This window comes from Rhinopithecus bieti, unplaced genomic scaffold, assembly GCF_001698545.2.
Source record: "Rhinopithecus bieti isolate Rb0 unplaced genomic scaffold, ASM169854v2 scaffold_42084, whole genome shotgun sequence".
NCBI lineage: Eukaryota > Metazoa > Chordata > Mammalia > Primates > Cercopithecidae > Rhinopithecus > Rhinopithecus bieti.
In genome coordinates, this window is record NW_016818934.1 from 1315116 (window position 1) to 1340378 (window position 25263).

Below are 25263 nucleotides of genomic sequence, written 5' to 3' on the forward strand. Positions count from 1 at the left end.
TAGATCTTTCCTGTTTTCTCTTCTGGGCATTTAGTGCTATAAATTTCCCTCTACACACTGCTTTAAATGTGTCCCAGAGATTCTGGTATGTTGTATCTTTTTTCTCATGGGTTTCAAAGAACATCTTTATTTCTGCCTTCGTTTTGTTATGTACTCAGTAGTCATTCAGGAGCAGGTCGTTCAGTTTCCATGTAGTTGAGCAGTTTTGAGTGAGTTTCTTAATCCTGAGTTCTAGTTTGATTGCACTGTGATCTGAGAGACAGTTGGTTATAATTTCTGTTCTTTTACATTTGCTGAGGAGTGCTTTACATCCAACAATGTGGTCAATTGTGGAATAAGTGTGATGTGGTGCTGAGAAGAATGTATATTCTATTGATTTGGAGTGGAGAGTTCTGTAGATGTCTATTAGGTCTGCTTGGTGCAGAGCTGAGTTCAATTCCTGGCTATCCTTGTTAACTTTCTGTCTCATTGATCTGTCTAATGTTGACAGTGGGGTGTTAAAGTCTCCCATTATTATTGTGTGGGAGTCTAAGTCTCTTTGTAGGTTTCTAAGGACTTGCTTTACGAATCTGGGTGCTCCTGTATTGAGTGCATATATATTTAGGATAGTTAGCTCTTTTTGCTGAATTGATCCCTTTACCATTATGTAATGGTCTTCTTTGTCTCTTTCGATCTTTGTTGGTTTAAAGTCTGTTTTATCAGAGACTAGGATTGCAACCCCTGCTTTTTTGTTTTGTTTTGTTTTTCATTTGCTTGGTAAATCTTCCTCTATCCCTTTATTTTGATACTATGTGTATCTTTTCACGTGAGATGGGTCTCCTGATTACAGCACCCTGATGGGTCTTGGCTCTTTATCCAATTTGCCAGTCTGTGTCTTTTAATTGGAGCATTTAGCCCATGTACATTTAAGGTTAATATTGTTATGTGTGAATTTGATCCTGTCATTACGATGTTAGTTGGCTATTTTGCACATTAGTTGATGCAGTTTCTTCCTAGCATTGATGGTCTTTACAATGTGGCATGTTTTTGCAGTGGCTGATACCAGTTGTTCCTTTCCATGTTTAATGCTTCCTTCAGAACCTCTTGTAAGGCAGGCCTGGTGGTGACAAAATCTCTCAGCATTTGCTTGACGGATTTTATTTCTCCTTCACTTATGAAACTTAGTTTGACCGTAAATGAAATTCTGGGTTGAAAATTCTTTTCTTTAAGAATGTTGAATATTGCCCCCACTCTCTTCTGGCTTGTGGAGTTTCTGCCGAGAGATCCGTTGTTAGTCTGATGGGCTTCCCTTTGCGGGTAACCCAAGCTTTCTCTCGCTGCCCTTAACACTTTTTTCTTCATTTCAACTTGGTGAATCTGACAATTATGTGTCTTTGAGTTGGTCTTCTCAAGGAGTATCTTTGTGGCATTCTCTGTATTTCCTGAATTTGAATGTTGCCCTGCCTCACTAGGTTGGAGAAGTTCTCCTGGATAATATCCTGAAGAGTGTTTTCCAACTTGGTTCCATTCTCCCTGTCACTTTCAGGTACACCAATCAGACATAGATTTGGTCTTTTCACATAGTCTCATATTTCTTGGAGGCTTTGTTGGTTTCTTTTTACTCTTTTTTCTCTAAACTTCTCTTCTCACTTCATTTCATTCATTTGATCTTCAATCACTGATACCCTTTCTTCTACTTCATCAAGTCGGCTACTGAAGCTTGTGCATGCATCACGTAGTTCTCGTGCCATGGTTTTCAGCTCCATCAGGTCATTTAAGGACTTCTCTACACTGTTTATTCTAGTTAGTCATTCGTCTAATCTTTTTTCAAGGTTTTTAGCTTCTTTGCAATGGGTTTGAACATCCTCCTTTATCTCAGAGAAGTTTGTTATTACCGATTGTTTGAAGCCTTCTTCTCTCAACTTGTTAAAGTTATCCTCCATCCAGCTTTGTTCCATTGCTGGCAAGGAGCTGCGTTCCTTTGGAGGAGAAGAGGCTCTCTGATTTTTAGAATTTTCAGCTTTTCTGCTCTGGTTTCTCCCCGTCTTTGTGGTTTTATCTACCTTTGGTCTTTGATGATGGTGATGTACAGATGGGGTTTTGGTGTGGGTGTCTTTCTGTTTGTTAGTTTTCCTTCTAACAGTCAGGACCCTCAGCTGCAGGTGTGTTGGAGTTTGCTGGAGGTCCACTCTAGACCCTGTTTGCCTGGGTGTCACCACCAGAGGCTGCAGAACAGCAAATATTGCACAAGGACAAATGTTGCTGCTTGATCATTCCTCTGGAAGCTTCGTCTCAGAGGGGCACCCACTGTATAAGGTGTCAGTCGGCCCCTACTGCTAAGTGTCTCCCAGTTAGGCTACTGGGGGATCAGGGACCCACTTACGGAGGAAGTCTGTGCATTCTAAGATCTCAGACTCTGTGCTGGAAGAACCACTACACTACTCTTTTCAAAGCTGTCAGACAGGAACGTTTAAGTCTGCAGAAGTTTCTGCTGCCTTTTGTTCAGCTATGCCCTGCCCCCAGGGGTGGAGTCTACAGAGGCAGGCAGGCCTCCTTGAGCTGTGGTTGGCTCCACCTGTTTCGAGCTTCCTGGCCGCTTTGTTTACCTACTCAAGCCTCAGCAATGGCGGACGCCCCTCCCTCATCCTTGCTGCGGCCTTTCAGTTTGATCTCAGACTGCTGTGCTAGCAGTGAGTGAGGCTCCGTGGGCGTGGGACCCTCTGAGCCAGGCGTGGGATATAATCTCCTGGTGTGCCATTTGCTAAGGCCGTTGGAAAAGCACAGTATTAGGGTGGGAGTGTCCCGATTTTCCAGGTATCATCTGTCATGACTTCCCTTTGCTAGGAAAGGGAATTTCCCAACCCCTTGTACTTCCCAGGTGAGGCGATGCCCTGCCCTGCTCCATGGGCTGCACCCCCTGTCTGACAAGCCCCAGTGAGATGAACCCCGTACCTCAGTTGGAATTGCAGAAATCACCCATCTGCATGGCTCACACTGGGAGCAGCAGACTGGAGCTGTTCCTATTCAGCCATCTTGGAACCTCCTGTGATAACATTTTTACCAACCTTGTCTTGTTTAATTCTTAACCCCATCAGGTAGGCGCTGTTGTTTTCCCTTTTTTTTTTTTTTTCTTTTCATTTTTTACACTGAGTCTTGCTCTGTTGCCCAAGGTAGAGTGCAGTGCTGCTATCTCAGCTCACTGCAACCTCCGCCTCCCGGGTTCAAGCAATTCTCCTGCCTCAGCCTCCCAAGTAGCTGAGATTACAGGTGCACACCACCAAGCCCAGCTAATTTTTGTATTTTTAATAGAGACAGGGTTTTGCCATGTTGGCCAGGCTGGTCTCGAACTCCTGACCTCAAGTGATCTGCTCTCTTCAGCATGCCGAAGTGCTGGGATTACAGGTGTGAGCTACTATGCCCAGCCTGTTTCACCCATTTTTGAAGTAGAGAAGATAAGTGATGAGTCTCAGTTCTCACAGGTAGTAAGAGGTAAAGTTGGGATTCAGACTTGTTTTTCTGATTCCAGAGTTTCAATGCACTCCCAAGATTTCCCACTGTGTAGGAAGCTCTAGGGTAACCCTGACTGGGCACCAGGCACTGGTCAAAGTGCTTTACATAGATTATTTGATTCACTTGTTGACCTCACCTTAAGGGTAACTATATTATGTTTCCCATTTTACAGACAGGGAAAGTGGGACACAGAGAGGTAAAGCAACTTGCCTAAGGTCACACAGCTAGTAATATTTGGACTCAGCTCAGATTTGACCCAATTTGTGCTGACTCAAGAGTCTGTGCTCCTAATTGCTATACACTCCTGCCCCATCCTCTCAGAATAAAGATAGAAGACAGTCCAGAAGTGACAGATGCCACACTGTCTTCAACAGGAAGCCTAGAGAAAGTTCTGGAGCACATATAGGAGATTCCAAAGGCAGTGGCCCTGGGTTTACATGGGGACCCACATGACCACTGCACCTGAGGCATTGTGATGGAAACCCATTAGGACATGAACGTGTTTTTGCAGCACTATAGGGAGGAGCAGGAAGGAATCCAAGGCTCAGACTTCACCCACAAGGCCAGCCTCTCATCCTGGCTCTGCCCACCGGCCTCTACGAGGTCACTTCTTTTGGAGGGGAGTCACGCTAAATGAGTGAGTCACCAAATGCTCGCAGTGTTCATGGGAAGCTTAAAAGCTGGAATTTTAGATGAATTCAGCATTTTCTTGACATTTTAGACTTGATTTATAATCAACGGTTATTTTAGCCCTAATGGCAAAAAACACCGGTTTGGCAGTAAAAAGCATTTATGTAAAGGAAAAAAAGGAAACATGAGGTAAAGAGGAGAAGGATGCTTATTTTCCTCTGTTCTTTCTTATCTATTTTTTTCTTTTTCCTCTAATACCCACAGGCTAGGTATAATCTTGGTGCATAATCTTAGAACCCTCTCCTGCTTCTGCCTTCATGACTGTCTCTCACTGGTCTCCGTGCACCCACTCCACCCTGAGACAAAGCTGAACAATTCCAAACCTTCTCCCATGTAGAAACCCTTGCATTACAGTGTTGACCAAACTTGACTGAAGAGGCTCTCTAGAAGTACCTGTTAAAAACACCAGAGTCCTGGGCCCCAACCCAGAAGCATGACTCCACATGTGCAGAAGGGGGGCCTTGTGAGCTGTGTATTTAGCAGAGGCCACTGGTGATTCTTAACCATAAACAAGCCTGGGAAATGACTTTTGGCCAGATTAATGACCCTCTCTCCTCATTCATTTAACTTTCTCCAGGAGGCAGGCTTCTCAAACCCCTTGCCATGCATGCCCTGCCTCTCAAGGGGCTACAGGTCTGTACAGATCGGCCATTCATATGTGACTGTTCCACCACACTAATTTTGCCCCTTCATTGTAAGCTACCAATTCTCAAAGAGGAGACAAGAATGTGTTATGTTTCTTTCTTTTTTGAGAGGAGTAGGATGGAGAACAAAGCCTCAGTGAAGAATAGCTAAAACATTTTTAAAACTGAAATGTTGTTCCGTGTAATTCTTCCCATCAGGATGAGTCTGCAGTTGTCACTCAATGCCTTCCTACTGCAGAATGTATCTGAATCAGGACTGCATCCTAATATCTGCTTCATCCCTCAGAAGCCCAGCGCAGGGCTCCCAGGACCCCACTGGAGGCGTTCAGATGCCTGAGCAGGGAGGGCAGAGGCTGCTGCTGGAAAAGACAGAGCCGTGGTGTTGTAGTGGGATCCCGGGGCAGCCGGTCCTCGATACCTGAACAGTGCAATCTGGAGGCCTCCAGGTCCCTGCTAGAAGGATGCAGCGGTGCCACTGCATTCCAATTAGCCCCTCCAAGCCTGCCCCATGGCTGTCTCTGAAGTGGTCGCCTTGCAGCTCCACACTAATTTACCTCTTTCTGTAAGTTTTCTGAAGTTGGCTTCCAGCTGTACTGCTGAGAGGCTTTTTTTTTTTTTTTTTGTAAGTCACATAATTGAAAGTCCAGTTTTTATAATTTTTTCCCCTACCAATACACATTTCTTGACCACGGGGAAGCCCCTGGAAGCCTGCTAAAAACAGCCATAGGAGAGGGCGCTGGGAAGTCTCTTCTGGGGCACATTTGCTCTCAGTTGCAGTGACCTGGTCCTCGGATGCCAGCCAACACAGAAAGGGGCGCCTGTCTTCTCTGCTTGCCAGAGCTATCCAAGGACAGGCAGATAGACTCCAGCTCTAAACAGGAAACTGATATCTAAGAGGTAGAACAAGGTAATCTGTGCACAAGTGAGCTCTCTGTGATTGCATATTGTCAGGTAGCCCCGAAGAAAGCTGTGCAGGAAGATCTCGAGCTCTGAGCATTAGGCTAGGTTGAAAGCAGAAAGTGGTGAGAGACAGTGGCCAAGAGGGTGACCAGAATGAATGACTGTAAGAAATGACCATCTGAGTTTAAACAAGTCACTCCCTGGTTAATGTCTCCACCCTAGACCCTATTTCTGCTGGATGTTGTTTTCAGAAAAGCAGTTCACTGAAAAGTATGGGAATAAAATAGCTATATTTTTATAATGCCTACTATGGGCCAAGCACTATGTTAAATACTTGACACTCCAACTTCTAATGCTTTCAACTCCCCCTTTAAGGTAGGCACTACTGCTAGTTTCTAGACAAGGAAGCTCAGGTATAAGAGGTCAGGTGACGTGTCCAGTGAATGGTATCTAGAGCTGAGATTCCATCCCAGGCTCAGAACCCGAGCCTCCCCACCACACTGCAGCCTTTCAGCTACTCCTTAGAGCCCAGGAACAGTGAGTCTGGTCAAGGTCTTAGGAGAAGCCCGGCACATCTCAGATGCTAGTCCTTGGGCTTCACCTGGGAGCTTGTTAGAAATGCACGCTTGCAACTGTGTCTCAGACTTCCAAAATCAATCTGCGTTTCAGCAGAATCCCCAGGTGACCTTGTGCGCTTTGAATGTGAGCAGTGCTGGGTTCCAATTCTCACTCCACGGTTTGGTGTGACTCTTTCCTCTACACTCCAATCTTCCTCTTTTTCTTCCCCATCCCATAGTTGAACTGTGGAGAGGGAAGAGAACAATGAACAGACTTTAAAATATAAAATGATCTCTCATATTGTTATCATTTCAACACATTCCTCTCCCCTCCAGATATTCTGGTTCGTCCTCAGCAAAGTCCTGATCTGTGCTAACAGGGAAAGGGACTCCACTAATTGGAAGCGGGGAGCTGGGGAGCAGGGCAGGGAAGTGAGGGGGCAGACACCATGGTCAGGACAACTCTGGAGCAAGCCAGGTCCTGGGTCCCTGTGTTCCTCTGTGCCACCACTCCCTGCTGTCTGGCCCCACACCCCTGTTGGCTTCCCTCCTCTGGGGAGGATAACAAAGGCTGACTCCCCCACCAGGAGCGTCCCGAGACGTCCCTGAACGTGACAATCCCTCCAGCCACTGCCGATGTTATTAATTTTTAAAACAAACTTCCTGATTGAGGTTCTGGCTGCCTCTAAATTGTCTCTACAAGGAGACTGTGTACTAATTAACCCATAGAAACAATCAATGATGTACCTTTTTCAAGTTTCAGGGTGATTAGAATATGAAAATGAAGAGCACAATGGTGCAGATGTTTTAAAATCACAGCAGACAGCAATTAGTGACACGGAAACCAGCTGCTTATCTCTCCAGATAAAGCCTCTTAATAGGGAATTACACTGGAGGAGCCATTACCCAGATGGATCTCACATGATTTACAGAGGAGGCAGGGCAGTGTTAACTTTGATTTGTGAGCCAGGTTCTTGTCAAGCTTCCCTCCTTACCTCGGAGGAAGGTGAATTTGTGGGAGGAAGGTGAATTTGTGGCTGGGGTGGAGACATGGGCTTCAGCTTTCTACCTCGTGGCCCAGGTTAGGGACACCACCAGGACGAGGAGAGGAGAGAACAATGCTGTTTACGGAAGCCACCAGCACCTGTCTTCTTGATTCAGGCTCTATTGTTTTGAGATCAACTCAGTCAGCTGTCTCTGTGCAGAGGGGAGAGTGAGGACCTGGGAAGGGGGAACAGTGAGTGGCTTGCGGGCCGCCCTACATTTCACTGGAAAGAAAAGGCCCCTGCTTTCTGCTGCTTGGCTTTAGGGTGTATGCATGTCTGTGTGTGTATGTCTGTGTGTGTGTCTGTGTCTGTGATATAGGGAGTTCATAGTCATTTTGAATGGGTTTCTCGTTTTGATTTTTTTAACATGATTGAGGTTAAATGTACATATACTGAAATGTACAGATCTTAAGTATGCAGTTCAAAGACTATCAACAAATGTACACAGCTGTGTAACTCACACTCCTATCAGGACACAAAGTACATCCATAACTCCCTGGAAACTCCCTCATGCCCATGCCAACCCTTCCCAGCCCCCATCCCACCACTCTCTACCCTGGAAGCAACCACTGTTCTGACATCTATCATAATAGATTTGTTTTGCCTGATCTACAACTTTATATAAAAGGAATGGTACAGTATGGATCTTGGGGTCTGGTTTCTTTGGCTCAGCATGATTATGTGTATGTGTGTGGCTTATCCATGTGGTGGGGTGTGTCCATGCTTTGTTCCTCATATAGATAAGTTTGTCTGTTCTCCCTTTGATCAGCACCTGAACCGCTTCTAGGTGCTAACGACTCTGAATACGCTGCTGTGAAGTCTTTATAAAAGTCTAATTGTGGATGTATGTTTTCTTCTCTTGGGTAAATATATAAAAGTGGAATTGCTGGGTCTCGGGATTAACTGTAAAAGACATGTGGAGAGATCTTCCAAAGTGATTTTTACTGTTTTATAGTCCCTCCAACAATGTATGAAAGTGGCAGTTGCTCCAGATCCTTGTCAACGTTTGTTATTTTCAGTCTTTTTCATTTTAGCCATCCCAGTGAATGTGCAGTGGTATCTCATTGTGGTTTTAATTGACATTTCTTTGATGGCAAATAATGTTTGAAGACATTGATATGTGATCACCGGCCATTTCTACTTGTTACGGCGCAGCATATTTTGACGAAGGTATTTTGCAGTTGTTGGGTGAGGGTAAGTTGGTTGATAGTATAGATATAACCTCCGGTGGATTTTTCTGATTTTTTAGGAAATTTATTCAGCAATTACTGAGAGAGGAGTGTTAAAATATCTTTAATTGTAGAATCATCTATTTCTTCAATTCTCTTATTTTTTGTTTTATATATTTGAAGTTCTGTGGCGAGGTACAAACAAATTTAGGATGATTGTCTCTTCTTCATAAATTGACTCAAAAATATCATTTAGAAATGTCCATAATTATCTCTGGAATGCTTTTTATTCTGAAGCCTATTTTTCCTTATATTAATATAATCACTCTAGCACTTTTATGTTTAGTGTTTGTGTAGTATGTCTTGTTCCCTCCTTTTACTTTTAAGCTGTCTTTATATTTAAGGTGTATCTCCTATAAGCAGCATATAATTCAGTTTTTCTTTTTTATTCACTCTGACGAGCTGCTTTTTATTTTCTTGCAGTGTATAATTTTGGTATATCTAGAGTTAATGTAATTACTGATCTTGTTGAGTTTAAGTTTACTATGTTGCTTGTATTTTCTGTTTTTCCCATTTTCATTCTTTCTTTTTTTTCTGCTCTCTTTTAGAGTCATCAAGCATTTTTTTAGTAATCCATGTTTCCTTTTATTAGCATTTTAGATATGCAATTTTTAAAAATACTGGTTGCTTTTGAGATTACAATGCGCACCCTTAAAACATTACAGTCTACTTTGAACTAATATTACATCCCTTCACATATATGTACATTACAAATGTATACTTCTATATCTATGCTCTTATTCTTTGTTTTGCTGTTGTGGTAGAGTCTATTTCTACAAATGTCATAAATTCTAAAATGCATTATTATTATTTCTGCTTTAAGAAGTCATTTGCCTTTTAACAATCTTAACAAGAATAGAATATTTTGTATACACCAATATATTTACCATTTTCAGCACTTTTCATTCATTCATGTAGAACTCAGTTTCCATCTGGTATCATTTCCTTTTGGCCTAAAGAACTTTCTTTTACATATCTTGTAATTCAGGTCTGCCAGAAATGAATTCCCTTAGTTTTTATTTATCTGAAGATATCTTTATTTTGTTATCATTTTTTAAAGAATATTTTCACTGGATATAGAAATCTGACTGTTTTGTTTTCATTTCAGTACTTTAAAGATGTTGGCTCATTGTCTTCTGGTTTATATTCTAATTAATGAGAAGTCAGACTTTGTTTTGTTTTGTTTTGAGATGGAGTCTTACTTTGTTGCCAGGCTGGAGTGCAGTGGCGCTATCTCACATCACTGCAACCTCCACTTCCTGGTTTCAAGCAATTCTCCTGCCTCACCCTCCAAAGTAGCTGGGATTACAGGCATGTGCCACAACATCCTGCTAATTTTTTTTTTTTTTTTTTTTTTTTTTGTATTTTTAGTAGAGACGGGGTTTTGCCATGTTGGGCCAGGCTGGTCTTGAACTACTGACCACCTCAAGCGATCCATCCCTCAGCTTCTCAAAGTGCCGGGATTACAGGTGTGATCAGACATTATTTTTGCACCCCTATAAATAATCTTTTCCTTCTCTGATGGCTTTTGAATTTTTTCTCTTTATTTTTGGTTTTTATCAATTTGTCTACAGTGTGCTTAGATGTGGTTTTCGTGGGTGTTTTTATTCTGCTTGGGATTCACTGAGCTTCTTAGCTAGGAGAATATGTATACACTAATCTTTCTTTCCCTTCCTTCTGGTATTCTCATTATCAGTATGTTAGACCTCTTGATATTGCTCCATAGATCAGTGAGGTATTGGTTTTCCATTGTTATAGTTAATTCTTATTATTATTATTTTCCCTTATATATTTCGGTTTGGATAGTTTCTACTGTTTTCTCTTCGTGTTTACTGAACTTCTCTTTTGCAGTGTCCTAGAAGCTGTTGAGTCCTTCCAGTGAGTTTTTTTTGTTTGTTTGTTTTATATATTGTATTTTTCAGATTTAGAATTTTCATTTTATTATTTTAGTGTAGTCATTGCTATCCTGAAACTTCCCATATGTTCATCAATTGTGTGTATATTTTCTTTTAAATGCTTGCACATTTTCATAGTAGCTATTTTGAGAGCCTTGGATTGGGTTTTACTGTCCTGACTGTGGGTCCCATTTGCCTGCTTCTTTGCCTGTCTAGTAAGCTTTTTATTGTGTTCTGGATGTTGTGGATGCTATGTAAACTGATTTTGTTGTTTTCCTTTAAAGAGTCTTGACTTTCGTTCTGATCAGCAGTTAATTTATTGGCAGATCAGCTTTATGCCAAGAGTTCTTTTCAGAATTTGTTAGTGAGGAACTCGAGTAGCTTTTATTCTAGAGCTGGAATAATTCTGCTCTTAAGGAGTACCATTTCTGAGATTTCAGCTGAATGCCTGGGATATTCATTGACACCTCCCTCCTCTGTCTGGGGAGAAATCCAACCTTGCCCAATACTACATGACCTAAGGACTCATAGCTGATAGCCCCCGGTAGGTAATCTCTGCTAGGCTTTGTGAAGTCTTCCCTTCAAGTGAAGAGTAGAATTTTTCCAGAGACATAAGATAATCCCTATGAAGGTTTCTAGAGTTCTTTTCTACATAGCTCCCTCTTCTCAGGTATCCTAACCTGCAAATTCCATTTCCCTCGGGAGCCCCAAACTCTTTTTCTTCCCAGTGAAGTCACAGCTATCTCAGCTTTTCTTCCCTATCTCAGCTTTTCTTCTTGCCCAGATTTAGAAAGTACTCCCAGGCAGAAAACTGGAACCTCGTGAGTTTCTCTTCTCTAGAATCTCAGCCTGTGTTGTCTATTGTCTAGTGCCTGAAAACAATTATTTCATATATTTTGTTTAGTTAGTTTTATATTTATCTCCAAGGAAAGGTTATGTCTACTTCCTATTACACTATCACAGCTGAAACCAAGTCAGTGATTATTTTGAATTATGCAGAATTATTGACTAGTAAAAGAGGCATATGATAGGGCCCTCTGTCATCTATGAGCTGTTACCACCTTAAGTAAAAGAAGTGCTCTAGTATGATCCACAGCCCTTAAATAGCAAATAAGAATGAATTTTATGGGAATAACATCCAGGTGAATTCCCAGGGTGATAGGATATGAGAATGGGTTCAGTTTACATATTTAATTGGAAACTTCATATTCGTTTAGGAGCTGCATAGCTTCTCTGTGTCCATTGGAATCAAAGAATCATAAGACCATGGTACTAAAAAGATACTTGGTGACATTCTTCTACAGCTACCAGTAGCAAATGCAGGAATGAACTGGGCTAAGGAGAGATAAGCTTTGGGACAATTTCAGTGGAAGTTGGAATGTGCATTCCTCCTGTTCATGAGCCGAAATGGTAATTTTCCAGTTTTGTTTTAAATTAAGTGACAGAACTGCTTCACTCTCTCTATCTCTCTCTCTTAAATGAAACCCCTTAGTAGGCTGGTCTGTTCCACTGGGGGTTTGGGGGTTAAAAGGAAGGTCTGAAACGTTTTTCTTGCCCCATCCACTGGCTGCAGTTCAGAAATGTCTTTGCAAAATCCTAGGACTTTGTGAAACACATTTGAAAACCACTGAGCTGGAACATCTCTTGATAATATCAGAGCCTCTCTAGTCCTTAACCCAGACCCTGTCTTTGATATAATCCAGTGGTTCTCAACTCTGTCTGCTCATTGGGATCACCTGAGAGCTTTGAAAAAGTACTGCTGTTCAGGTTCCACTTCCAGACTGTTGATTTAATCACGCTGGGTCAGGTCTCAGGTATGTTGATCTTTACAAAACTTCCTAGGTGATTCTAACATACAGCCAGAGTTGAGAACCTTTAATCCAGTCACACCATTTGTGGTTGCATTCTTTGTCTCCCACACTCAGCTCCTGCTGAGGCCTGAGCCCTTGCTTCTAGCTTCAGAGATGGCCTGCCAGGATTCCCCAGAGGTTTGAAATCCCACAGTGGGAGGTCATGAACACCCACATTCCTGGTCCTTTCTTTCTTTTTCTTTTTCCTCCTCTTCTTCTTCTTCTTCTTTTTTTTTTTTTTTTTTTTTTTTTTTTTTGTTGTTGTTGTTTAGACAGTTTCTCTTTGTTGCCCAGGCTGCAGTACAGTGGTATGATCTCAGCTCATGGCAACTTCCACTTCCTGGGTTCAAGTGATTCTCCTGCCTCAGCCTCCTGAGTAGCTGGGATTACAGGTGCACACCATGATACCCATCTAATTTTTGTATTTTTAGTAGAGACAGGGTTTTGCTGTGTTGGCCAGGCTGGTCTTGAACTCCTGACCTCAAGTGATCCACTCGCGTCAGCCTCCCAAAGTGCTGGGATTACAGGCATGAGCCACCGCATCCGGCCTCTCTGGTCCTTTCTTATCCACTCAAATCATTGGTTCTTCAGTCCACCTCAGCTTCACTTGGAATACCTACACAGGGAACCATGTTAGAGTTTCATAGTATGTAAATTGCATAGAGTTCAGAGATTAAAACAGTAATGCTCTGTGTTGCTAACTTACATATCCTAACAGGCCTATGGTGGTTGGTTCTGCATGTTTATTACCAAAAATTGCTGTGAATGTTATAGCAAACACAGAAGGACCCTACCCCAGAGAAGAAATGTGGTGTTAAAACATTAGATTAGTGGTTTTAAAACTTGGTTGCCCATCAGAATTCTCCTGAGGGGCATGTTAAAATGCATATGCCTCATTCTCTCCCTTAGAGACTGTGAGTTTGTAGGTCTACAGTGGGCCCCAGTATCTGTATTTATAACCAGCACCTTAAGCGATTCTGATACAGTAATCTAGGACCACATCTTGAGAAGTGCCAAGTTCCAAATTAAGAGATGAGGCCTCCCGCATTGCTCCATACCCAGGCATATTTTCCTGCTCATGTAACCCAAAATATCTTACAAACAGTAAATTTAAATTATTGGTGTCAGCAGAAAGTAGCACAGACATAGCTAACCCAAAAGAGTAGTTTATCTCTCACAAAGTCAAGCATGATTCTTTTTTTCTTTTTTAAATGAGTTATGTGACTTTTGTTAGATTCAAATCACCATCTTCTCATCTCTTTGCAATAAATTTTGCATTACGTAAGCCTGAGATAAGGCTAGGTCACTCATTTGCTTCCCATTTTTTGGATTTTTAAGATTTTACTCAATCTAATTTTGTTTTGAAAATAAACTAAAAAATACTTTTAAAAGAAACCCAACTTGCACACACTTTAAATGTATATTATTTAGTCAACTTATAGGGGAGAGAATAACTATCTACTTTACAAAACAATTCTTTACATTACAGAAGAACTTGCTTCCATGAAGAAATACTGTAAGCACAAATCTGCCTAGTGTTTTCAGAGTTTCACTGAAGCATTCAACCTAGGCTTAATGTGCATGGAAAACATTTTTCTTATAAAAGTAAGCCACACCTTCAAAACTGCCATGAATTTCACAATCAATCAACTCTTGGGAATGGGGAGAGAGGTGGGAGGCAGCCAGGCAGCCATGAAGCGTGCTAAGCTTAGTTTGGTATTGAAAGTTTTCCACCAGAATTGTATGCCCAATATGGAATATCATTGACTGTTCCCTCACATGTTAACTGTTAATAGTTCTGCTGAGGGCTGAGGATGGTATAAAGGCTGTAAAAGACTCAGACCTCATCAAAAAGAAAAAAAAACCCAAAACTCTCGATCTAAAGAGAAAAAGGAGACGTGGTGCATAGGTCAATAAAGACGTGAGTCCAAGAGCCCAATAAGGTATCATCTCCCCAGACCACTAGGATGGGAGGCAGAGGCTGTGGTGTGTGCTTCCCCCGTCTTGCGGCTTGCCTTGTCCATCTCTGTCTGGATGGAGTAAGTGCTCAGTTCTCAGCAAAGGACATATTGGAACTGACAGCCTCACTATTGTGTATATAATATGTCATGGCTGACAGATGAAGCGCATTGCAATGGGATATAGCCATCAGCCAAGGCTGGAGGAGGCCTTGTTCTCTGGACCTCTTAGAAAGCACTCCTTCTGGGTCCTCCCTGCCCCTTCTCTGCAGCCCAGCTGAGTGAAGATCTTAAAGCACCATTCCCTCCATTACTCCTGATCCTTTGTTGTGCTTCCCTTTTGTCCACCCTGCACTTTGATTGCTGAGCACTCCCAGCAGGGCAGACTGCAGCTGAAATGGTAGGAACAATGGGATCAGGCAGTGGTCCAGGGAAGCACTAGGGACCGGGCATGCTTAACTGTATTACTCTCAGTTGGTCTGCCATGGGTGTAAGTGAGCAAGCTCCACCTTTCAACTGCCAGGGTGAAATCCACCCTTCTGACAGTCACATGGCCTTCTCCAAAGGCAGAGTTAATTGAAAAGTGAAACAATTAGGAGATGGGGAGAACTAACAGTAAAAATTACATTGAAGGGGAGTTACCTTATAAGCTCCTTTCATCTTTAAGTATTTGGGAAGGATTTCTTGCTTGGCACGTAAGGCATTTCAGTGTTCCAGTTTCATTAGGAGCCATCATCAAATGACAGATTAGTAGTGTATTGTCTTTTGTGTGCAGCTGTATATTTTGCCATGGTAATAGGTACCTCATCCATTTATTTATTTAACAAGCATTTATCAAGAGCTTTCTGGGTGCTTGGCTTTGTAGTAGGCCTTGGGGATAAGATGATAAGTCTCTGACCTCAAAGTACTTATAGTCTAGGAAAAGGAGACAGAAAAGTACACAAATAAATGCCACCTAGCAGTCTTTATGTGAGGCAGTGGCACATACAGGAGGTATACAGAGAATAAGAAATTAGGCTGAAGGCAGTGACTGTTTGCAGACAACATGTTGCAGTATATAGATTATTGATCTCACTATTGACAAAATGAAATGCCTGTAGTAAAATGTATGCTTATTCATTCAGTAGATGTTTATTGAGTGCCTACTGTGTGCCAGGTGCTCTGCGTAGTACCTCTGTGATGATGTGTACAAGCAAGAAGGGGAGACAGACTTTAATTCAGTTAGCACACAAATCAAACGTAAAACTAAAACTATGGTAAGTGCAACAAAGATAAGTTACATGGTTTCATGAAAACTTACAATAGGGGTATATCTATAAGGTAGGGGTGTCTCCCCAGGATTGAGCTGAAGCCAGAACATGAAAGAAACATTAATTAGAGACTCTGCTAGGTATCAAGAATAAGATAATGGAACAACAGAGAAAAAATGGTACGAGTTGGGGCCCAAGATCCTGACCTAGTGTCACCATGGAGCCTCTCTGTGGACTTTGGTGCCTAGAACTAGAAAACTGATGGGGGTAGAGGTGGGTAGAAGGCTACTACAAGTCCTGTTTTACCCAGGTCCAAAACAGTCACACTGTCAAAAAAAGTGAACTTTTTTTCTTTTTTGAATGGAGTTTCACTCTTGTTGCCCAGGCTTGACTGCAATGGCACAATCTCAGCTCACCACAACTTCTACTTCCCGGGTTCAAGTGATTCTCCTGCCTCAGCCTTCCGAGTAGCTGGGATTACGGGCACGCACCACCACACCTGGCTAATTTTGTATTTTTAGTAGGGATGAGGTTTCTCCATGTTGGTCAGGCTGGTCTCAAACTCCCAACCTCAGGTGATCCACCTGCCTCGGTCTCCCAAAGTACTGGGACTACAGGCGTGAGCCACCACACCTGGCCATCCCACTGTTATTTTTAATAATCACCCCCACTAACCCTCAAGATGCCCCAGTATGAGGACCTAAGGAGCAGAAAACTTAACCTCCAAGAGCTCCTCTAGACCTGTGATCCTGTGAGTGAACACAGAGTGCCAGCTAATTTCCAAAGCAGAAGTAGAAACTAGCAATGCCCTGATTCATAAAAGATAAGTAAGCAGCACTTAATATTTTATGCCACAAATAAGATTTCTATGTTTTTGCTGAAAATGGAATAAGAGCCTATGTTCACAGCAGTAATGCCAGTGAACACCTTCAAGTGGTAGGATTAATTCTCTGTATGTTAATGATGGTGGTGTTTCTACTATAAGTTGCAAGATGAATTAAAAAATTAAATTGTTTTCTCCTGGGTATTTACAGGCTTCACTTGAGGAAACTATCTCATGATGCTTACAAAATATTGTAGGTATAAACAGGATTTCACAAAATCAGGGAGGCAGGAAATAACCCTAGGGATTCCAGAAATTAGTATGAAGGAAATCCTAGTTTCATGACTACATTGAACTGTCCCTATAATGCTTTATGCCATCTGTGTTTTGACTCTTAACAGGGGCTGTAAGACATGTTTTCCTATAAAGCATAAGTTCTATAGCTTCAATGAAAAATAGAGATAAAATGAGATATAAAAAGATAGATGATTGATAGATGGATGGATGGATGGATGGATGGATGGATGGATGGATGGATAGATAGATAGATAGATAGATAGATAGATAGATAGATAGATAATTACCAGCTAAAATTTTCTAAATTCATGAAGCCAGTCATCATATACTTCCTGGAGGGGTTCTTCAATTTACTAATATTTTCTCTTTTTTAACAGTTCTTAGGCTAATGCATCCTGTAAGTTTACTACTCTATGTATAAATTGGGCTTATAATAAACCTTAAGGAATGCTTCTTTGAACTAGGGTCATGGCTTAAAATTCATCTGGAACAGCGAAAGTATATTTTTATTAAAAATAGCTTTAATGTCTCCAATGTGTTCATTGTCCATTCCATTATGGTTTTGTAGACACTGATTATGTTGTGCCTCCAGCAACAGGTTCAGCTTTTTATTTTAGCTGGAGAGAGTCAGTCCTGAGAAACATGCTGGAGACATTCCTTTAGAATCAATGTAGGGGAAACACAGTTGACAAAGTTCAGAGGAGTGATCTTGAATGACAACTATTTTTTTTTTTTTCCTGACACATTTGTCTAGTGGACTCAAGGTTCCTTTTGAGACTATCCAAAAGTTTCCTCAAGAAAGCAATAATATAAAGTTTAAGGATTTCTTTGCATGCTAACCCCCAAACACAGCAACACTCCTAGAGTCCACAAGGATTTGAAGGCTTAGGACAATTCTTGTGTGTTTCTTTTCTTCTTCCATTTCTTCTCTATGACCCCTTAATTCCTCAACCTGGGCTGTTTTTACTAGTTACAGTGGTTCTTTGTGAGCTACTTGTACGGAGATGTTGAGCTTTAAGACAAAGTACAGACTGAAATGAGCTGAAACAGGAGGAAGTGAGGAAAGACATTCATTTGAAGAGAAGCAGGGACAGAAATAAGAGGCTGCTCGAGTTAGGTGAAAGAACTCTGGGAGTCAGGAATTTCAGATTCTCTCCTGGGATTTGCCATCTTTGGCAGGACTCCCCATTGTTCAGGTCTCAGCTTCTTCATTTGTAAAATAGCATGTAAAAATGTAAAAAGTCACTGGGCTAAGTGACCTTTATGTCCCCTTCCTCTTGTCTCTAAAGATTGCATTAAACCAAGGTAGGTCAAGATTCCTGTTATTTAGGGAGAAAACACTGCAATTAAAGCATGCTTACTGATGTTCAAAACTAGTGCAATACATCTTTACTGCTGCAATTGAGAAAACCTCTGTAAAACATTCTAAATATAAAGGTGGATGTTCATTTAGGTATTCATTTCCAACTTTCAGATCATTGAGACTTTTGATGTCAAATATTAAGTAGCTTCAACATGCTCACCTTTGTTTCTCTCTCTCTCTCTCCTTCTCCACTCCGCCCACCCTTAGGCTTACGAGAGGCCCCAGAAACATTCAACTCTCCATTATGACACAGGCCTCCCACAGGACTTCACCGGTGACACCTTAAAACCAAAGCACCAGCAAAAAAGCAGCAGCCAGAACCACATGGACTGGTCCACCAACTCTGACAGCGGACCCGTCACTCAGAATTGCTTCATCAGTCCAGAGTCTGGCAGAGAAACTGCAAGCACCAGCAAGATCCCAGCTCTTGAGCCCGTGGCTTCCTTTGCAAAGGCCCAGGGTAAGAAAGGCAGTGCAGGGAACACGTGGAGTCAGTTGTCTAACAATAACAAAGATCTGCTTTTGGGAGGTGTGGTGCCATCCCCAAGCAGCCACAGCTCACCAGCCCCACCCAGCAGCTCTGCTGAGTGCAGCGGGCTTCAGCCCTTGGTGGATCAAGATGGAGGAGGTACAAAGGAGCCCCCAGAACCACCTACTGTGGGCAGCAAGAAAAAGTCCAGTAAGAAGGATGTGATAAGTCAGACCCTACCAAACCCAGACCTGGATTGGGTCAAGAATGCCCAGAAAGCATTTGACAATACAGAAGGGAAAAGGGAAGGTTATTCCACAGATAGTGTCCAGGAGGCATCACCAGCCAGGCAGAATGTGAGTTCTGCCAGTAATCCTGAAAATGACTCAAGTCATGTCCGGATTACTATCCCCATCAAGGCACCCTCTCTGGATCCAACCAACCATAAGAGGAAAAAGAGACAGTCCATTAAAGCGGTGGTGGAAAAGATCATGCCAGAGAAAGCTCTGGCTTCTGGAATCACTATGAGCAGTGAAGTAGTTAACAGGATACTTTCCAACTCTGAGGGGAGTAAGAAGGATCCCCGTGTCCCTAAGTTAGGTAAAATGATAGAGAATGAGTCCCCCTCAGTTGGCCTTGAAACTGGTGGAAATGCTGAGAAAGTTATCCCAGGAGGTGTGTCTAAGCCGCGGAAGCCACCCATGGTCATGACACCTCCAACGTGCACAGATCACTCTCCATCCAGAAAGCTGCCGGAAATCCAACATCCAAAATTTGCTGCGAAAAGAAGGTGGACTTGCAGCAAACCAAAACCCAGCACCATGCTTCGAGAGGCAGTTATGGCCACCTCTGATAAACTGATGCTGGAGCCCCCATCTGCGTATCCCATCACCCCATCCAGCCCTCTCTACACCAACACAGACAGTCTTACTGTGATCACTCCAGTCAAAAAGAAGCGGGGACGACCAAAGAAGCAGCCTTTGCTCACAGTCGAGACGATTCATGAGGGAACTTCCACCAGCCCCGTCAGTCCCATCAGCCGAGAGTTTCCTGGCACTAAGAAAAGAAAGCGACGACGCAATTTAGCGAAGTTGGCCCAGCTAGTGCCAGGAGAGGACAAACCCATGAGCGAGATGAAATTTCACAAGAAAGTTGGAAAACTCGGCGTGTTGGATAAGAAGACCATCAAAACTATCAATAAGATGAAGACACTCAAGAGGAAAAACATCTTGAACCAGATCTTGTCCTGTTCCAGCAGCGTTGCTCTGAAGGCAAAAGCTCCCCCAGAGACCAGCCCTGGGGCAGCAGCCATTGAAAGCAAACTGGGCAAGCAGATTAATGTTAGCAAGAGGGGAACCATCTACATTGGCAAGAAGCGGGGCAGGAAGCCAAGAGCAGAGCTGCCACCCCCATCCGAAGAACCCAAAACAGCCATCAAGCACCCCAGGCCTGTTTCTAGCCAGCCGGATGTTCCAGCCGTGCCTTCCAACTTTCAGTCACTTGTGGCGTCTTCACCAGCAGCTATGCACCCACTTTCAACACAGTTAGGTGGGTCCAATGGCAACCTGAGCCCTGCCAGCACTGAAACCAATTTTTCAGAGTTGAAAACTATGCCAAATCTCCAGCCCATCAGTGCTCTTCCAACCAAAACCCAAAAGGGAATACACAGTGGAACCTGGAAGCTGTCTCCACCCAGACTGATGGCCAACTCCCCTTCACACCTGTGCGAGATTGGCTCCCTAAAGGAAATCACGCTGTCCCCTGTGAGTGAGTCCCACAGCGAGGAGACGATCCCCAGTGACAGCGGCATTGGGACAGACAACAACAGCACTTCTGACCAAGCGGAGAAGAGCTCAGAATCCCGAAGGAGGTACTCTTTTGATTTCTGCTCCCTAGACAACCCAGAGGCCATTCCGTCCGACACCAGCACAAAGAACCGGCATGGCCACCGGCAAAAGCATCTCATTGTGGACAACTTTCTGGCCCACGAAAGCCTCAAGAAGCCAAAGCACAAGAGGAAACGGAAAAGCCTGCAAAACCGCGATGACCTCCAGTTTCTGGCAGACCTGGAGGAGCTCATCACCAAGTTCCAAGTGTTCCGAATCTCCCACCGGAGTTACACCTTCTACCACGAGAATCCATATCCCAGCATTTTTCGGATTAATTTTGATCACTATTACCCGGTGCCATATATCCAGTATGACCCGTTGCTCTATCTTCGTAGGACTTCAGACTTGAAGTCAAAGAAGAAGCGTGGTAGGCCTGCAAAAACCAATGACACCATGACAAAGGTGCCTTTTTTACAAGGGTTCAGCTACCCTATTCCCAGTGGAAGTTACTATGCACCCTATGGAATGCCTTACACATCAATGCCTATGATGAACCTTGGTTATTACGGTCAGTACCCAGCTCCTTTGTACCTATCGCACACGCTTGGAGCAGCTTCCCCATTCATGAGGCCAACAGTGCCACCACCTCAGTTCCACACAAACTCCCACGTAAAGATGTCTGGTGCAGCTAAGCATAAAGCCAAGCATGGAGTACACCTGCAGGGACCTGTTAGCATGGGCCTTGGTGACATGCAGCCTTCTCTGAATCCTCCCAAGGTAGGCAGTGCCAGTCTGTCCAGCGGTCGGCTCCATAAGAGGAAACACAAACACAAGCATAAGCACAAGGAAGACCGGATCCTAGGGACCCACGACAACCTGAGTGGTCTCTTTGCAGGCAAAGCCACAGGCTTCTCCAGCCACATCCTGAGCGAGCGGCTGAGCAGCGCAGACAAAGAGCTCCCGCTGGTGAGTGAGAAGAACAAGCATAAGGAGAAACAGAAGCACCAGCACAGCGAAGCCGGCCACAAAGCTTCTAAGAACAACTTTGAGGTGGACACCTTGTCTACACTGTCACTTTCCGACGCCCAGCATTGGACACAGGCCAAGGAAAAAGGAGACTTGAGCAGTGAGCCTGTGGACTCATGCACGAAAAGATACTCTGGCAGTGGCGGGGATGGTGGCAGCACGAGATCGGAGAATCTGGACGTGTTCAGTGAAATGAACCCTTCGAATGACAAGTGGGACAGTGACATGAGTGGGAGTAAAAGGAGGAGCTATGAAGGTTTTGGAACGTACAGGGAAAAGGACATCCAAGCCTTCAAGATGAACCGCAAGGAGAGAAGTTCTTATGACTCCTCCATGTCTCCAGGTAAGGCTAAGTTTTTCTTCAGACTTGGATTGTCTAGTTACTTAATTGCTGGACTTTGCACCTCAGACACATCTGTGGCACATTGTGTTCATTAGTTTGCAAAGAGGTGGGAATCAAATTAAAATGGGTCTCCTTGCACATTTGAGTTTGCTGCACATTTTGTACATTGTTTACTTGGTATTTACTATCTTCTTTCTCTCCTGGAGCCATTGTTTGAGAAACTTTGAAACCATAACCCTAATAACTGCCTAGGCTGCAGTCATGCCCACTATGGTTATGCTTTTTATTAAAGATGTTATTCTTAAGTCCTCATCTGATCTAACAGTACAGTTTGCTGTTTGGATACAGCCTCTAAAACTCATTAGGAATACCAATAAGATCCAAGAATGCCAAGCTTGGAAGGAAATGACTAGCTAGTTTATCTGGCATGCCAGGTCCAGAAGTCACACATCTAATGTGAGAAGTCCACTGCAGAGCCATTAGAAGCTGATGACCAGTGAATCCTGAAGTCTAACTGATCAGGTAGCCACAGCTTTGGGCCATATTGTTTCCCTTTTTTTTCCATGGGCATTTGATAAGTTGTCCTGGGCAGGTCCCTAAAATGAAAACTTGACTACATTCAGATACTTGTCATTTTTGTGCACTAAGTGGAAGGAGGGAGGCTGGAAGGTGGTGTGTGTCTCCTGCTTCCAGGAGACCTTGTAACTGTGTCTCTTTGCATGCCCACTAGAAAGGGATTTTGTTCACTAATTGAGACTGAAATGCTGGTTGCTACTAGAAGGACCCTATTCCTTGTCAGTTGCTGGCAGAATTCCCTTGCTAACCTCCCCAACTGCACAAATCCTTCCCTGCTGTTAGGGCCTCACATTTCTGCAAAAGTATCCCTTTGACCCTGGCCTTACATCATATATGATAAAACTCCTATAGAAGACTAGGGCCATTAGTTATTAGGAAAATAGTAGAAACTTCTTACCTAGGTAGGAGTTGCAGAAGCCTTATAAAAAAAAAAAAAAAAAAAAAAAAAGAAAGACAAAAAAAAGATTATTGGTTCCCCTGTCGCCAAAGTATAAAACCCTCCAACCATAAGCCTGGCTTAAAAAAAAAAAAAAAATAGTTCATCCATGTTTAAGGGTTTGGTGTGGCATTTCACTTCTGTTTATGATGTGTACCACTCACTTGTCCTCTCCCTTCCCAGGAAGCCCATGTTTCCTGAAGGCAGGAATAGTCTATTCATGAAGAATTAGAGACATTTTTTAGGCCAGCAGATTTCAGGAAGAAATATGATTATGAGGTGGAAACCACTTAAAGATCGCCCCAGATTGCCACTAGCTTGTGAGTTGTAGTGGTAGATGTTCTCCTTGGTTAATGAAGAGACCAATTAGCAGTCACATCTCCTGCATTTGCTAAAGGTAATAAATGACCTACACTTTGTGTCTGCCCACAGTGGATGTGCTCATCTGGGCGTCATCATTTTTCATCATCAGACTTTGTTGAAGGTGCTTGGTTTTATGCAGAGTGCAGGCTAAGCCCACCTGGGCAGGAGGTACTGCCTTGACCTTGCATGATATGTGAGAAACTGATCTCTTTCAGCATGATGAAACTGATTCATGGGACCTACACTAGCTGTGGACAGAAGATGTTCTTATTTTTGTAATTTTATGAGCCTTATTTAGCTAGAAAATAATGACGAGGGGTAATTGTTAAGAACCTACAAGCAAAAATCCTGACTTAACAGACTCAAGGAGCAAGATCTCAAGAAGCTAAAGCCAGACATTGTTGCGTGTTAGTTTTCTCAGTGATTTTACCAGGATTTGTCTGTGGCCAGGCTGTATTGCTGAGTGCTGGTGGACTTCATCAAGTTTCCCAGCTGGGGTTCATGTCTAGTCACTGTGTGCCCCCACTCTAGTTATATTGCTTTTCATGTGCTTGCATTTATATCGTGTTCATCACTTTATTAAAACTCCTCCCCATCTCTGTCCCATCTCGTGGGATCTTCAGCCAGCCACTTGAGATGGGAAGAAATAGGTATCATGACAATGTCACGAAAGAAAGCTAGATTCAACCTGAAGAACTGGATACAAGGCCCAACTCTGTTACTACTTCTCTGTGTGGCCTTAGGCATGGGGTCCAACTTCTTTGGGGTACTGTCTTCCCATCTGTAACTCACGGGGTCAGGCCAGACCTTTTGTGTATAGTGTGCTTCCATTCTTAAAGCCATTTCACATAAATTTCTGTGTAATGCCCTTTGTGCAATCTTACAAGACAGGTATTTTTATTCCTATATTACAGATCAGGATACTGAGGCTCAGAGAGATCAAGTGAACTGTTAAGGTTCAAAAAGCATTTGGTTTTGATTTTAAGCCCAGAACTTTGCCTGCTGCATTGAACCTTGACTACCTGCCACGAAGTTGGTGAAAACTGTGTTTAGAACACAGCTCTTGGTGCCCAGTCCCGTGTTCCTCTATGTCACCTCTGTTCTTGCTTTCAGAATCCCATTCATCCTCAGATCACATGTCGTCTAAGGCGTCTGCACAGTGATTATGTGATCATTACTGAAGAGAATAGTTAAGGGAAGAAGACACCCATTTATTCAATTCCTGGCCAATGTAGAAGGAATCCTTGTGGCCTTACCTTTCCTGAATATCAGCCTGGAGACACCATGAACAGAGCTTCCACCTCTGTCCTTACTGAAATCCAGCACTCTGAGTTATTTTTGCCACTGCTTTGTGTCTTTCTCTGTCTTCTATGAGCTTATTTTTTCCCAGAACTTTAATGAATCACAATTGTTGGTGGCTGCTACATCGATATGAGCTATGCCTGATGTTCCTGCATATCTCATTGAGCTTCTTACTGAGACAGGCCAGATTCCCTCTTATTCCCCTCCCTTCCAAGCCTTAGCCTCTCATTGCCTATATCTCAAATGTCTCCTTCATTGCTGTGCCTCCAAAGCATGAAAGAAAAATATCTTCAGCATCACATAGAATCCAATGTCAGAGTTTGTCAAGACTCCCTGAAGAACATTCACCTTAATGTGATAGACTCTGAAAAGTGCCAAGTTCCATGAAAAGACAGGAGGCAGATGAGATGAAGCTGAGCTTACTAGATGCATTAAGAGCTTTCAGTGACTTTATCTGAGTGGAGGTGTCTATTCAGCTGGATGATACTGAGGGTCATGATTGGAAATAAGCATCTGCACTTTCTACAACTTCTCTCCCTCCACCTTTTCCTTCATCACACTTGATTCATTTCCTTAGCATCCGAATGTCCTATTTCACATGAGTTATTCTTCTCTAAAATAGATACAGTATAAATATAGATGTCATCCTTTAGCCTGTTAAGGACCAGATTTAGGAGCGGAGTCAAGAGAAGGCTTTCAGTGCTCCCTGAGATCAGAGCTGATGAAAGATACCTTGTAAATGTAAGTCATTACCATTATAGAGAGAGGAATTAGAGACCCTATTTAGCAATAGCAGCAGTTGCACACTCCATTTCCTTTTTCTTACTGGGAAATCTTTCATTCTTTGTCTCCATGGCCCAGCAGATGGTTGCATTGTCTTGTTAGCCCACTTCTAACATACCTAAGCCTAGGATGCAGTACAGACTCC

The 25263-nt window shown here is 43.0% G+C and overlaps 1 protein-coding gene across 1 annotated transcript in view; it reads left to right on the plus strand.

The window, feature by feature from the left end:
- Window positions 1-25263, plus strand: part of SETBP1 (SET binding protein 1) — a 374207-nt gene that overhangs the window by 246219 nt on the left and 102725 nt on the right. Inside the window, 1 exon segment of the mRNA XM_017857822.1 lies at window positions 18199-21658. Coding sequence (XP_017713311.1) covers window positions 18199-21658 — 3460 coding nt within the window.